The sequence below is a fragment of the Heterodontus francisci genome, chromosome 7 (genome assembly GCF_036365525.1).
Source record: "Heterodontus francisci isolate sHetFra1 chromosome 7, sHetFra1.hap1, whole genome shotgun sequence".
NCBI classification, from domain to species: domain Eukaryota; kingdom Metazoa; phylum Chordata; class Chondrichthyes; order Heterodontiformes; family Heterodontidae; genus Heterodontus; species Heterodontus francisci.
The window spans coordinates 105,280,650-105,296,178 of NC_090377.1; the positions used below are offsets into that span (position 1 = coordinate 105,280,650).

Here is a 15,529-nt window from a genome sequence, read left to right on the forward strand (position 1 = left end):
AATGGTACTCGGATTTGCTGTTGGTGATATCTATAATCACATAATTTGATGTTTCTGTCACCTACCCTGTATTTTGACCAATAAATACATTTTGGAACTGAATGTCTGACGATAGGTTTTAGGCTGCAAAATTCGGTTCCATTGCACCAGTGGTTTTGGCGCTATGAGAGCTGGTTGAGGTAACAAAAAAGGCGGGAATGCCCTCTCCCAACCACTTGCAGCATGGCCTGTGGCAGTCACCATGTTGTGGAGGACCATAGTACGGGTGGCCCATACATGTGCTGGAAGTATGCAGAGTGGACAGCTTGTGACTTCAGTCAGCGTTCAATGCGGATTTGATACCTTACCTGCATTTTAGACCTCGCGGCTCCATTTAACACCCTCTCTAACATGCTCAGCTAAACATGCCTTCAGCTGCACGAGGGACCTCGCCCCACCAGCACTACTTAAAGACATCACCATCCAACTTGTAGATGAGTTGCTTTTGACTACTTGCTGTTATTGGAAGTACTGGGTTGTTGCAGGAGTTGTGAAATGTTGATTAAGTCAGCAGGAGATGGTGCTAGACATTTGGAATGGATTGTGTGCTTCTGAAATGCGTCTGAACACAGCACTTGCTCATAGTCATGGAAGCTATAGTTGCAGTTCCCCTTGGACTGCAGCATCAGAGGGAGATGGAGTAGAGGCAGCAAAGAAGACTAGCTGCTTACAGAGGGAGGAGGAAAAGGAGTTCACTCAGTAGTTGGCCTTACCCACCTAGGGTCTTCCGGGAGCATTTCTCCTACTTGCACCCAAACCAGAAGCAATGTGTTTGGTGGCTGCACTTGCACCAAAGAGGTGGCCACAGAACTATGTCACCTCTTGGAACCAGACCTGCAACCGCAGAGCAGGGCAAGGGTGGTTCTGCCAGTGGCCATCAATGTGACCATGGGCGTGAATTTTTATGCCAGATACTCTTGAAGACAGCTGTAAGTTTGTTAACAATTTCTGTACTATTATACTTACAAACATCTGCTGGAATGCTGTCTGGGTAAGGGATTTTGCCTTGTTTGGTTGATTTGATTGCCTTTATCATCTCTTCAGTGGATGAAAGAAGAAACAGGCTTTCTTTCTCAGGCAACTGTTCAATTTGATGCAGAGAATCTGCTGAAATTTGGGAGTCTCTGTTGAGGAGCTCAGCAAAGCGCACACGCCACCTTTCCGTTACAGCTGCCTTATCAGTATTTCCATCAGCTGTTAGGATAGGGACAAAGATTGTGGTGAGTGGGCAATATACAGTCTTCAGCACATTGTAAAAACACAGATCATGCCTCTCAGTTCGATGTTGCAGCTCAGTTGCAGAAAAGACCCTCACAAGGGACCAATTAAATCGTCTACTAGACAGCCTCGTAGATGATGCCCTCCCGGAATCAGTGTGGTTTTAGGGCTAACCGTGGGACAGCCGATATGGAGTTTGTAACGAGACAACTACAAGAAAAGTGCAAAGAACTATATGTGCTATTCATAGACCTAACTAAAGCTTTTGACAGTGTGAGTCAACCTGGTCTATGGCACATGCTGTCCAAGCTAGGATATCCGAACAAGTTTGCCAAAATCCCGCGCCTACTGCATGTTGGCATGGTTGGACGTGGTGAGATGTCAGATGCCTTTGCGGTAACCAGTGGCGTAAAGCAAGGATGCGTCATGGGTCCCCAACTCTTCAATCTCTTCTTTGCTGCAATGCTTAAGGAAGCCACCAGAGACATGCCTACAGGCATCAACGTTAGGTTCCGTTCAAGGAAGCTTTTCAATCTCTCCAAATTGCATGCCTCCACCAAAGTCACTGTGGCAGTAATTAGAGAGCTTCTGAATACAGATGACTGTGCCCCAGCTGCCCACAACAAGGAAGACATCCAGACTATGGCAAACAAATTCTCAAGTGCTGCCAAAAACTTTGGTCTCCAACTCAGTGTCTCCAAGACCGAGGTTATGTTTCAGCCAGCACCAGGCACACACTATGAAGCACCAGACATAACCGTTGATGGCGCCAATCTCAAGGCTGTAGAAAAATTCTGATACCTTGTTAGTAAGCTCTCTAAACATGCCACTATTGATAAAGATATCCGTGTACGCATCCAGAAAGCAAGTTCTACCTATGTTTGACTCCATAATCGTGTCTAGAAGTGGCATAGCATTAAGCTGAAGACTACAATTGAACTCTACCAGGCCATTGTCCTTACCACCCTGCTGTATGGTGCAGAATCCTGGATCTGCTGCAGGCCACCACATCAAAGCTCTGGAACGCTTCCACCAAAGACACCTGAGGTCCATCATGAAAATTCGATGACAGGACAAGATCACAAACAACGACGTTTTCCAACATGCTAGGCTCAACAGCATGGAGACCATCCTCCAGAAAATTCAACTTAGACGGGCAGGCCATGTCTCCCACATGGATGATTACAGAATCCCAAAGCAGATCTTCCATGGAGAATTGTCTCAGGGCAAATGATGTCAAGGTAGTCAGAAAAAATGATATAAGGGCACCGTAAAAAAGAGCCTTGCAAACTTCGGCATTGCAGATCACCTCTCTTGGGAAAACTGCAGCCGACCGGCCCATGTGGAGGCAAGCACTGAAGTTTGGTTCAGCATGTTTCGAGGACCATCTACACCAAACTCGTGACATCTGTTGTGCCCAGAGGAAGGCCAGAGATGGCGCAGCTGCAGAAGTTCCCCCAAGCACCAACAATGACAGTTCTGCGGACATCAATGCCAATCCCACATTGGACACCCATCATGAGAGGACCCACAGAAGATGCCAAAATCCTTTACAGCTTGGACATACTCGAACATTGAGGAATCTACCATGGATGTGTGACCATGCGCAGAACATCATGCTGGTGAATGCCTGTTATCCTGGTAGCAGTTATGATGCTTTCATGAAAGATAGGGAAGGAAGGAGAGGTAGCTGTATTAATTAAGGAGAACATTACAGTGCTGGACAGAGAGGATGTCCTACAGGCGTCAAGGACAGAATCTATTTGGTTAGAGCTATGAAACAATAGAGGTACCATTCCATTGTTGGGGGTATTCTATAGGCCACCAACTAGTGGGAAGGATATAAAGGAATCTATCTGCAAGAAAATTACAGAGAGGTGCAAAAATAATAAAGTAGTTATAATGGGGGTCTTTATCAGAATATAGACTGGGATAGTATTAGTGTAAATGGCAGAGAGGGGCAAGAGTTTCTAGAATGTGATCAGAAGAATTTTCTGCATCATATGTTTCCAGTCCAATGAGGAAGGAGGCATTGCTGATTCTGGATCTGGGGAATGAGGTGGGTCAAGTGAATCAATTGTCAGTAGGGGAACATTTAGGGGACAGTGACCATAGCATCATAAGGTTTAGGTTAGCTATGGAAAAGGACAAGGAGCAATCCAGAGTAAAGATAATTAATTTGGAGAGAGCCAACTTCAATTGAGTGAGAACGAATCGGGCCCAAGTAAATTAGAATCAAAGATTGGTAGGCAAAACTGTAACTGAACAATGGGCTGCCTTTAAAGAGGAGATAGTCCAGGTACAGTCAAGGTACATTCCCATGAGGGGGAAAGGTAGGGCAAACAAATCCTGAGCTCCCTGGATGACAAAAGAGATAGCAAGTAAGATGAAGCAGAAAAAGGGTGCAATGACAGATGTCAGGTGGATAATACAATTGAGAACCAGGCTGAATATAGAGGTTCAGAGGGAACGTCAAAAAACAAATAGAAGCAAAGAGAGAATATAAGAAGAGACTCGTGGCTAACATAAAAATGAATCTAAAAGTCTTCTCTAGGCCTATAAATAGTAAAAGGGTGATAAAAGGAGGAGTGGGGCCAATTAGGGACCTAAAAGGGGATTTATGCATGGAGGCAGGGAGCATGGCTGAGGTACTAAATGAGTACTTTGCTTCAGTGTTTACCAAAAAAGAAGGTGCTGATCAAGTCGTTGTGAACGAGGAGATAGTTGCGACACTGGATGGTTTAAAAATTGATAAGGAGGAGGTATTGGATAGGCTGGCAGTACTTAAAGTTGAGAAGTCACGAGGACTGGATGAGATGCATCAAGGGATAGTGAGAGAAGTTAGGGTGTAAATTGCAGAGGCACAGGCCATAATCTTCCAGTCCCTTTTGGATACAGGTCTGGTGCTGAAGGACTGCAGAATTGCAAATGTTACACCCTTGTTCAAAAAAGGATGTCGGGACAAGCCGGGACAACTTCAGGCCAGTCACTTTAACCTCAGTGGTGGGACAGCTTTTAGAAATGATAATTCAGGACAAAATTAATAATCACTTGGACAAATGTAGATTAGTTAAGGATAGCCAACATGGATTTGTTAAGGGCAAAGCATGTTTAATTAACTTGCTTGCGTATTTGATGAGGTAACAGGGCGAGTTGTTAAGGGTAATGCAGTTGATGTGGTTTTCATGGACTTCCAAGAGGTATTTGAGAAAGTGCCACATAAAAGGCTTGTCAGCAAAGTTAGAGCCTATGGAATAAAAAGGACAGTAGCAGCATGGATACGAAATTGGCTGAGTGATGGGAAACAGAGAGTAGTTGTGAATGGTTAATTTTCAGATTGGAGGAAGGTGTATAGTGGGGTTTCCCAGGGCTTGGTGTTAGGACTGCTGCTTTTTTTATATATATATATTATATATTTATAAAATGACCTAGACTTGGGTGTACAGGACACAATTTCAACATTTGCGGATGACACAAAACTTGGAAATATTGTGAACTGTGAGGAGGATAGTGATAAAATTCAAAAGGACATAGACAGGTTAGTGGAATGGGTGGACAAGTGGCAGACAAGATTTATTGCAGAAAAGTGTGAAGTGATTCATTTTGGTAGGAAGAATGAGGAGAGGCAATATAACTTAAAAGGTACAATTCTAAAGAGGGTGCAGGAGTAGAGGGACCTGGGGGTGCATGTGCACAAATCATTGAAGGTTACAAGGCAGGTTGTGAAATTGGTTAATAAAGCATACGGGATCATGGGTTTTATAAATAGCGGCATAGAGTACAAAAACAAGGAAGTTATGATAAACCTGTAAAAAATACTGGTTCGGTCTTAACTGGAGTATTGTGTCCAGTTCTGTGCATCACACTTTAGGCAGGATGTGAAGGCATTGGAGAGGGTGCAGAAAAGATTCAGGAGAATGGTTTCAGGGATGAGGATCTTCAGTTATGTGGATAGATTGGAGAAGTTGGGTCTGTTCTCCTTGGAGAAGAGAAGATTAAGAGGAGATTTGATAAAGGTGCTCAAAATCATGAGAGGGCTGGACAGTGTAGATAGGGAGAAACTGTTCCCATTGGCAAAATGATCTGGAACCAGAGGACACGGATTTAAGGTGATTGGCAAAAGGAGCAACAGAAATACGAGGAAAAATGTTTTTACTTAGCAAGTGATTCGGATCTGGAATGCACTGCCTGAGTGTGGTGGAGGTAGATTCAATCGAGGATTTCAATTGAGAACGGGATAATTATCTGAAGAGAAAAACTTTGCATGCCTATGGGGAAAAGGCAGGGGAGTGGGACTAGGAGATTTGCCCTGGTAGAGCCAGCACAGATACGACGGGCCGAATGGCCTCTTTCTGTGCTGTAACCATTCTGTGATTCTCTGATTCTTTGATTCTTCTTGCGCCAGCCTGCAGTTTCATTCATTTTTGAGCCATCATGTCTAACTAGAGGGCGGTTCCTCAGCGACAAGGGCTATCCGCCATACACGTGGCTGATGACTCCCCTCCACAACCCCATGACACATGGACAGCGCTAATACAGAGAACCATATTGCAATGGGTAATGTCATAGAACAGACCATTGGTATCCTGAAGAAATGGTTCTGCTGCCTGGACCGTTTGGGGAGTTCTCCAGTACTGGTACGAGTGGATATCCTGATATGTGGTGCTCTGCTGCAACTTCCACAAACTGACCATCATGGCCCTTGCCCCAGAGCTTTGGCAATTAGGAGGAGGGAAAGGAGAAGGAGAAGGAGGGAAGGGAGGAGGCTGTGGGCCCATTCACAGTCTGGACAGACTGTCCGTGAGCTTAACTCAGACTCTGTTTCTTCTGAATGAATCCCCATATCCCCATTTCTCAACATTTCCCCATCTTACCATCACTTTGTTATGGACCATCACAGTATCCTCTTTACCACATTCCATTCCCTACCAGGTTTATCCAACAACTCATTCAATGCTCCATACAATGCAGCACTAGTTACCCTTGTGCATTCCCTTAGTGTCTGTCTTGCAGATACCTTTGCCTGACCTAGTGCTACCCCAGTGTCTGCAGCAGGGCAGGTGGAAGGCTGCTGACTTTCAATGGAGGACACTGAAGATGGTCTTGCAGGAAGCCCTCAAGCAGATTTGGGGCTTGAGGGCCCGGTTTCGGACGGCACCACCTTGGCATGGGTGGCAGCAGTCTAGACTGGCTGACTGACCGGCGACATCAGGGGCACTGGCAGAGTGGTAGCTGTGGGAGCATGAATGCTGCCATCCTGAGAGAGGACAACAAGTTTGTGTACCACAGAGCCACTACCACTCCCCGGGTGGTACCTCAGCAATCCTAGTAATCTGCTGGTGCACAGATTGCTGGACTGCAGTGAAAGCATGTATGTCCCTTTGAGCACTGAAACGCAGCCATGATGGCAGCAGTATGAGCTTGCATGATAAGAAGTGGGGCTTGTGTGGCAACAAATAGAGATCTCAGGACCTTATTCTGAGCTTCCACTGCAGTACTCAGACTTTTTGTGGCTTCTGCCTGTGATGTAATGGCAACTGCGACATCGACGAAATGCTGTCATAGAGTTGGCCACCAGTTCCATGCTGGAAATGATGTGCTCCAAGCTCTGCACAAACTCTGTGCCAAGTTGGAGCTGGACTCCCCTGTGACAGTGACAACAGGCTCTGTGGCAGGCCTGCCAACACACGCAACATTTCTCTATTCATGTCCATCAACATTTTCCTGTATGTCACCCCATCGAAGTCCTCATCTGAGTCCTTTGCAGCAGAACTCTTGCGTGACCTAACCCTCTGGGGAGCTGGCACATGCACTGTCTTTTCCCTGGCTTGGTTGTGGCCCACTTATGCCCGGTGACTCACCATGTGCTGATCCTGCCTCTATGTTACCCTTTAAAGTACATGCAGTGCCAGTATCATTTTTTTATTCGTTCATGGGGTAGGAGCACGGCTAGCAAGACCAGCGTTTATTGCCCATCCCTAACTGTCCTTGAGAAGGTGGTGGTGAGCTGCCTTCTTGAACTGCTGAAGTCCATGTGGTGCGGGTACAGCCACAGTGTGCCAGGGAGGGATTTTCAGGATTTTGACCCAGTGCCAGTGAAGGAACGATGATCTAGTTCCAAGACATAGTGTGTGGCTTGGAGGGGAACTTGCAGGTGGTGATGTTCCCATGCGCCTGCTGTCCTTATCCTTCTAGGCGGTAGAGGTAGCAAGTTTGGAAGGTGTTATCAAAGTAGGCTTGGAACGGTGCTGCAGTGCATCTTGTAGATGGTTTACACTGCTGCCACTGTGTGCCAGTGGTGGATGGAGTGAATGTTTAAGGTGGTGGATCGGGTGCCAATCAAGCGGGCTGCTTTGTCCTGCATGGTATGGAGCTTTCTGAGTGTGGTTGGAGCTGCACTTATCCAGGCAAGTGGAGAGTATTCCATCCCACTCCTGACTTGTGCCTCGGACAGGCTTTGGGGAGAAGATGAGTTACTCACAGCAGAATTCCCGGCCTCTGGCCTGCTGTTGTAGCCACAGTATTTATATGGCTGGTCCAGTTGTTTCTGGTCAATGACAATGATGGTCAAGGATGTTGATTGTCACGGATTCAGTGATGGTAATGCTGTAAAATGTTAAGTGGAGATGGTTAGATTCTCTCTTGTTGGAGCTTGTCATTGCCTGGCACTTGTGTGGCGCAAATGTCACTTGCCACCTATCAGTCCACACCTGAATGTTGTCCAGTTCTTGCTGCACATGGACATGGACTGCTTCAGTATCTGAGGAGTCACAAATGGTACTGAACACTGTGCAATCATCAGCAAACATCCCCACTTCTGACCTTATCATGGAGGGAAGGTCATTGATGAAGCAGCTGAAGATAGTTGGGCCTAGAACACTACTTTGAGGAACTCCTGCATCGACGTCCTGGGGCTTAGCTGTTTGACCTTGAACAACCACAACCATCTTCCTTTGTGCTAGGTGTGACTCCCAAGCAGTGGAGAATTTTCCCCTTGATTCCCATTGACTTCAATTTTGCTAGGGCTCCTTGATGCCATACATGGTCAAATGCTGCCTCGATGTCAGGGGCAATCACTCTCGCTCACCTAAGTTGGTGATTGTGAGTGTTAGATCAAGTAACAGGTGTTTCTTCCTCAGAGGTCTGTTTTTCCTCTAGGCATTCATCCTCAGGCGTCACTGCCAGCAGCTCTGCGTGTCTGAAAGCACAATGCACAAGCAAAGGGTTGGGATGAGGGAAAGAGGGGTTTAGGGGAAGGCATGAAGTGCATAATTGCACCATCTGCAGCTTGTACTTCATACCAAATTGCGGGATGAGGGTGAAGTTGAATTTGAGAAGGAGCATAAGGCATGAACATACCATCATCCTGGATGGCTTCACCGGAGTTGCTGCCCACGACCTCAGTGATGACTGCTCCAGTTATCCCCAGCACCATTTCCTCCATGGGGCTGGCACATGCAGCCATGCCTCCTACCCCCTTGTTTTCTGCTGCTGCTTATTAAGGGCCACCCTTTCCTGAAAAAGAAAGGGAAGTGTGTCAGTGAGTGTGTAACAATGTGTTTGAGTGATGTGCCTACGAGGATTGAATATCTGGCAGTATGTGCAAGCTGTGAAATGTGAGTGTGCCGCTCAGCAGTGCTACATTCTGAGGGTAAGTTGAAGCATATAAATGAGAGGTTTGAGTCATGATTGATGTAGATTGCTGGTAGGCAAGTGAAGCGGGTGTGGTATTAGACTAACATGTGAGGGTAGTGATGCAGTTGGTAGGACTTAGCATTTAAGGTGCATTCACTGATCCTGACCACTAGTGCGAAGTCATTAAACATCTTACAGTACTGCATCCATGTCCTTGGCATCAGACTGTTGGCATTGACTGTCTCTTAACCTCCTTACATTTGTCTGGAGGGCCTCCTGACCATCTGAAGGAAGAGAAGCTCTGTCCTCCAGTCTCCCTCCTGCACCAGCCACTCCAGTGTGGCATCAGGAACCTGAGCTTGCCTGTTGTGCCGTTTCAGTTTCTTCCTGAAACTCTTCCAATGTTCCCCAGCCACTTCCAGCCCACTGCTGCAGCCAGAATGTAAGTCACTTTTAAGAGGTGCAGTTTGGCTTGAAGTACTGTAGGCAAGCTTTCATTGGTGATAGCTTTGCGTGAACTTGGGCCCCCATTGAAGCATGCGGCCACCCAGTAGCGCATTCAGTGCTGGGCTGCATGTTACAATCATGGAAATGAGCAAGCAGCATGAGGTTTAAGTACTGCCTGCATCACTCCAGTCAGGAGCGGGATCATTGCACATTGTGATCCCCGTGCCTGAATTCGGGGGCTATCCAATTTAGCCCTCTTAGAGTCAAATAGCAAGCAACCCAGTTTTCCAAGGTTAGCATACTTAAGCAGATTCAGGTGCAGAATTGGACAGCTGGTGGGCATGAAAATTTTTTGCAAGTTGAAATGTAAAAGGGAAGGGTTTAATTGAAGGGGACTGCCTGAACAGAGGGACAAAAATTCTGAAAGGTTTTGGAAAGACTCAGAAAGCAAGTTTTGACAAGGTTGAAGTCAAAAATGGAGAGAAAGAAATCCTAAGGTGCAGGTACAAATCTGCAAGCAAGTGATGGGGTAGCCAGCACCTGACCCCTGTTTGATGGCTGTTAAATTAGCAGTGATGCTGTATGAGGAGCTTGAAAGGAGGGTGGCCCTTTGTGACGTGCCATGATTCTATCAGCATTGCAAGGAGGTGTAGCCAAACTTCACATAAAAAAATAAATGAACAATTGTCACAAATGAAGACTCAAGGGCCAGCAGAAATAAAATGCAAAACCTTTCATTCGCAAAAAGAGTCAAAAGTGACTGAAATATTGCAGATGCAATGTGTTTACCCATGGCCTTTATATTGGCCATTGTTGCAGCTGATTCCCTAGCAATGCGAGATGTTCATGTTAAAGGAATGTCCATATTCTGGAAATGGTGTGCAGGAAGCCCTCCAATCACAAATGAGTATTTAAATAAAGCATCACCTATTTGAGGTGATAATTCCAACAGTGCTAGTCTCCACCCACAAGTGACAAAAATAGAGTTTCAGCAGGACAGAATTTATGCTGCTATCTGTCCAATTTACACTGCTCAAATAGCCAACCAACAATGGGAAATCTGAAGTCTTGTCTGCTTGTGACTTATGACATTTCCTTTCTAGCTAAAAGAACTTCACCCTTAAACAATAAAGGAACACCTTGTGATTCTGACAAAGCTGGAACAATGGTGAGTGTTTAGTTATCTATCTCATTTTCCACTTTACTGTATTTATATCACATAGGAACAAGAGTAGACCATTCAGCCTCATGAGCCTATTCTGCCATTCAATTAGATAATGATGATCTGTATCTTAACATTCATCAATGTGTTGAATTGTGTAGCCGCTTTAGTTTTCTGGATAATTCATTAACATGCTTGACTATGTATTACTACAGAAGCTGTGTTAGTATATTTCCTATATCCATACTGTTACGGAGAGGTGGGAAATGGTGTGGCTGGTTTCCAGTGGTCACCTTCCAATTGACCACAGGTAGTGTTTTGTTTAAATTAGTGTTTCAGTTCCTGTGCTTTCTTGGTCAAATAAACAGACAGTGACAGATTTTTTCATGAGTTTATAACAGAAGATAAACAATAACCAACCGAAATATTCACAACACCACCCACGCATGCATTCCCTCTCTCATGCACGCTCAAGAAAAGATAGAAGGTAAAGGGAAAGAGGTGTTAAGAGTTCAAGGTGTAAAAGTGTGTGGTTTTCAGGAAAAACCTGTAGGATCCTCTTTGATGGTAAGTTTTAAAGTTGCAGGCCTGTTAGCTGGGTGTCTTGCCCTTGCTGGGTTGATAAAGTCTCCTGGCAGTCAAAATTTCAGTTCGAAGATGGTGCTGGTATGTTTTAGTTCAATTTTCATGGGTGGAGGAGCTGTTTGAAAGGCACTCTCTTGCTTCTCTTCTGCAGTTGGTTGCCACCTCGTCTCAGCAAGGTTCAAATGCCTTAGTTGGAATTGATCTCTCTCACAGCCTTGTGTTGGAATTAAAGATAGCTTTTGATGTTCTCTCTGTGGCTGGAAATCCCAGACTGATTTTCATGATTGATGTTCTGAACTTGAATGACTTCTTTGTTCTCCAAAAAGGTTACCTTTAAAAGTAAATTCATAAATGTACCTTTAGGCTTTTAGTTCCTGATGGGTTGTACAATATCTTCTGATGGTAGCCCATTTTGATAAGAGGAGGACTGTTCACACTCTGTTGTGGTACGTGTAGCTGGAGACGTAGTGAGGAATTGTGTGCTAGCGGCAGGGATCTCGTCGGGGGAAACTGACGCCGAGATCCCTGCGTTGCCTTTTGTATGGAAGGCCCACCGAGTTTAGTGCCAATCAGGCACTTAACTGGACAGCAGCTGGCCTTCCATAGGATTGACCCCATCACCAGAAGTCTTGGCATTGCAGAGCTGCTGTCCAATCAGAGGCGGGCAGCTGCAGCGCCACCACAGAGGCAGTGCCTGCTGCTGTAGCTGCAGCAACCAGACATCAAGGAGCAGCGCTGGAACCAGGCTTAAGGTGCGTCAGGGTGGGAGGGTTCTCAAAGGGGTGGGGGTTTGCGGGAAAGGGGGGTTGGCAACAAGGGCAGGGGGCTGGCCCTCAATGGGACCTCCCCCTTCCCGATGCTGGGTCTCTCATTCAGGCACTAAGTACATTTGATCTGGAACCGCACCCCCCCCCGCCCCACCTCAGAGCCGGGAAGCAGCCCACACAGTTTTTGGTACCATGCTTTCCGTGTGACGACAGGGCCACCTGCCGCACGGGTAATTGCGGCTATAGCGGGAAGAGGATCTTAATTAGGGATTAATTACCTAATTAAAGACTCAATTGGCAGCAGGGTGGGATGGCTATTCACAGGTCTTTCCGCTCTGGACTAAATTTTGGCGGAGGCAGGATGGTTGCGGGGTAACATGTCTGACAGCAGGGAGCAAGAATCCCATTCTAGTGAGTGAGGAACCAGTCACCGAGGCAAGGTGGCATTTGTAAACACAGGTGGCAACCTGAATTCCTGTGGAAAGTCAGGATAATCGTACTTGCTGGCTGTTAAAGTGCTGGATAACAAAACGTTTACTGTAAATAGGTTTCAAGTTTAGAAATATCACTGAATGATAATTTGTAGTTATATTAAGTAGTTTAACTAGTTAAGCTACAAATATAATACAATACTTATGTCTCCCCCGGTACCAGTTTAAACTACTGCTGCAGTTTAGAAAGGGAAGAAAAGCCTTAAAACGCACCAGCCAATCATCTACCTGCTCACCTAGTTAATCCCTCTGGGCTTCAGCTCTTAGGTCTCACTGTCTCCGGCTCCATCTCTTGGATCACTGCTTGTTCTGTAAAAGACCAGAACAGCACATACCTCCTCACTGCACTAAATCCCCACACTTAACAAATTCCCGAGTTAAACTGTTAAGCTATTCAGTATATAGCCCTGATTTTGACAGTATAGGGAAATCAGCGAATGCAATTCTGCGTGGTGTGGATACATCCCCTCTGGGAAGGGTGGCCTCTGTCAATTTTGCAGCGGGCATTCCTTTGAATAGGCTTTCTGAGCATGGATAATATGTGCAGGGATATAGGGCCAGGGCTTAAAGCACAATCGTAATATAAATAGCACAGTAAAAAAAATGGAGTTGAATTTCTTTGGGGCTTTTTCACACCACCGGCGTAACTTTGATGGATGTTTTGTGGAAACCCTGCCAAAGTCATGGCACTGGCGTGGGAGAAGCCTCAAGGAAATTCACCCCATTATTATTTTAATTTATTTTTTGTATCGACAGTGTTGTCACTGTACAGACAGTTGGGTAGGCATGCTGAAAATTTATGAAGACTTGATGGCACTTCAGCTTGAGTAGAGGAAGTGTGCAACATTTATTTTCTACACTATATAGGATTCCTTGGGGAAAAACAAACTGAATCACTGACAGGATGTGTTCATTACTGGAAGTAGTTCTGTACAGATTTCTTAGTGGAAGGGTAAAGCACATACGTTCAAAAACTTTCCTTTAACACAGTACACCCTCAACACCACAACTCAGTTCAAGAACTTGATATAAATCTGCAAACCTGCACCTTACCAATTCTGAACAGTGTTGGAGCTCTGGTACCCTGTTCCATTGTGTTGTATTTTTTTAATAGTTTGTATGAAAGGGAAGTAAATGTTACATTTCATTTTTAGCAGCTCTGTAAATTGGCTAGTGATATAAGTGCAAGTTATTCCTTATTGATCATGGTTATTGTGCTGTATCTTGAAATTAAGAATGCCATATAATCTCATTACTTTGAATTGGATATGAACATGCCAGCATAATCATTCAAAAGTTAATTCATTTACTCAAATGATTCAAAGGGTTTTCAGGTCGTTTGTGAAACTGTTCAGCTGGACTCTGTATCTCCAGAAATCAGAATGCAGAGTTGCCATCAAAGGAATTCATTTGATGCAGCAGGTGCCTCCCAGGACAAAGGAACCTCTAACTCCAGGTATTGCTATTTTTCTTTTTCATGTTAGTAAGTAAATGTATTGTCTTTTCTTGTGAAAACTAGTTCATCTTCTATGGCTTACCTGACAGAATAAGTAGTAAATATTTAATACTCAAGTTGAAGCAGCTTTTGCTGCACTTTTTTCTGTTGACCCACATCCTTCCTTGGCTCACATTGGGAAGATTCTTCCAGTCACGTCAAAGCGGGTTTGAAGTTGACTGGGAGCAAACTCGGACATGAGGGCATCTGGTAAGCAGGCCAACGTGTTCCCAGCTCCGGGCAATCTTGCCAGAGGTGGGTCAACAACAGAAGTGGTTAACTGCCTGGCAGTAGCAGGTAGCCAATAATTAGCACTTAAGAGCCTATTGGGGGGATCGGGGAAGACTCTGCTGGAATCTTCTCCACATCAGGGCACCTTCTCACTGAGTGCCAGGCCTGACAGCTCCATGGAGGCGGTCTCCCAATTGCAGGCCAGGGGTCATTTGGAGCCCAAGGCTCCATGCCCCAATGATGGACTGCGAGTAGGAAAGGCCATACCTGCAGCCAAACAGTTCCTCTGGAGGAGTTTCCCCTCTGCTCTGAGGGTGTCTCCAAGGGCTTCGACCCTCATCAGTTCTGATTTTCTGCACGCCTCCAAGGGTATCTGCATTTTGTGCTCTCCTTGCTGCATGAGCAGCACCTACCTCTCCTGGTGGGACTGCTGGCCTTCAAAGTTGCAGGCCTGCTGATTGGGCCTGCAGCCTCAGGAACTCACCTGCTGTCCTTAATTAGATGGAGCCCCCTGAGGTGGCCTGTTATTTGGCTGCAGGGATAGGCACCAACATTTTGTACGACGGACATTTGACAAAATTATTGGCCCAGCCACGGACATGGGGGCAATTAAACTGTATAGCCAACCTAATGCCATCGAAACACAGTCCGATTTAAAATACATAACCTTTCCATTTTCCCCTATAGTCCATGTCTTGTACTTGGCTTCTGATCCTGCCTGCCTCCAACATCACAATGAAGCCAAATTTTTTTCTCTCTTGCTTCACTTTCATCTTTCCCCTTCCTTTCCTTTTCCTGCAGATTTAATTTTCTGTTTCTTGCTACTTTGTAATTCCAAATGTGGAGTAAAGCCAACAGTTTTGTTAACATTTAACATGATCATTTCCATATAAGTCAAAATCATTCCAGCACAAACATTTCTAAATAAGTATTTCTGACGAACTGGCACAGTGACTGTGACCATGGTTCCTCCTTATCTTCCCAGACTCCTCTGAAGTCTTTGACATGGTAGGCCAAATGATCCTCCTTCCATGTCTTTTCTCCTCTGTCCAATTCAGTGATATTGCCTTTACCTATTTCCACTCTTACCTTTTGGATCATGCACATCATTGTCCTCTTGTTGACCTCAGTCACCTTCCATGTACATCGATTTATCTCGTACTACAAATCGAGTACAAATTAACTCTCTGCACTGTTTGCTTCCTCAATCCTCAAGTCCAAGTAATGCAGACTTGAGTGTGTCCGTTGCCTATCTGGTTTAGCCATTGATTACCAGATCTGGCTGGATCACCTCAAGCACTATAGGGACTCACTGGGCTGAATTTTACAGACCCCCAACATCAAGGGCCGAAAAATGCCTCTGGGAGAGGCCAGTCACGAACCTCGACGCTGGGAAGGCCCGGCCCCATATTGCCGGTGGTGGTGCGGCCTCATGGTGGCCCCTGCTGCTCGACGACAT

General features: G+C 45.6%; 1 protein-coding gene across 1 annotated transcript in view; it reads left to right on the forward strand.

The window, feature by feature from the left end:
• LOC137372405 (protein unc-80 homolog) overlaps positions 1-15,529 on the forward strand; it is a 500,647-nt gene that overhangs the window by 44,785 nt on the left and 440,333 nt on the right. The window contains exons 6-7 of the mRNA XM_068036292.1: positions 10,443-10,507; positions 13,670-13,800. Of these exons, the coding sequence (XP_067892393.1) occupies positions 10,443-10,507; positions 13,670-13,800 (196 nt within the window). The remainder of the gene's footprint in view (positions 1-10,442; positions 10,508-13,669; positions 13,801-15,529) is intronic.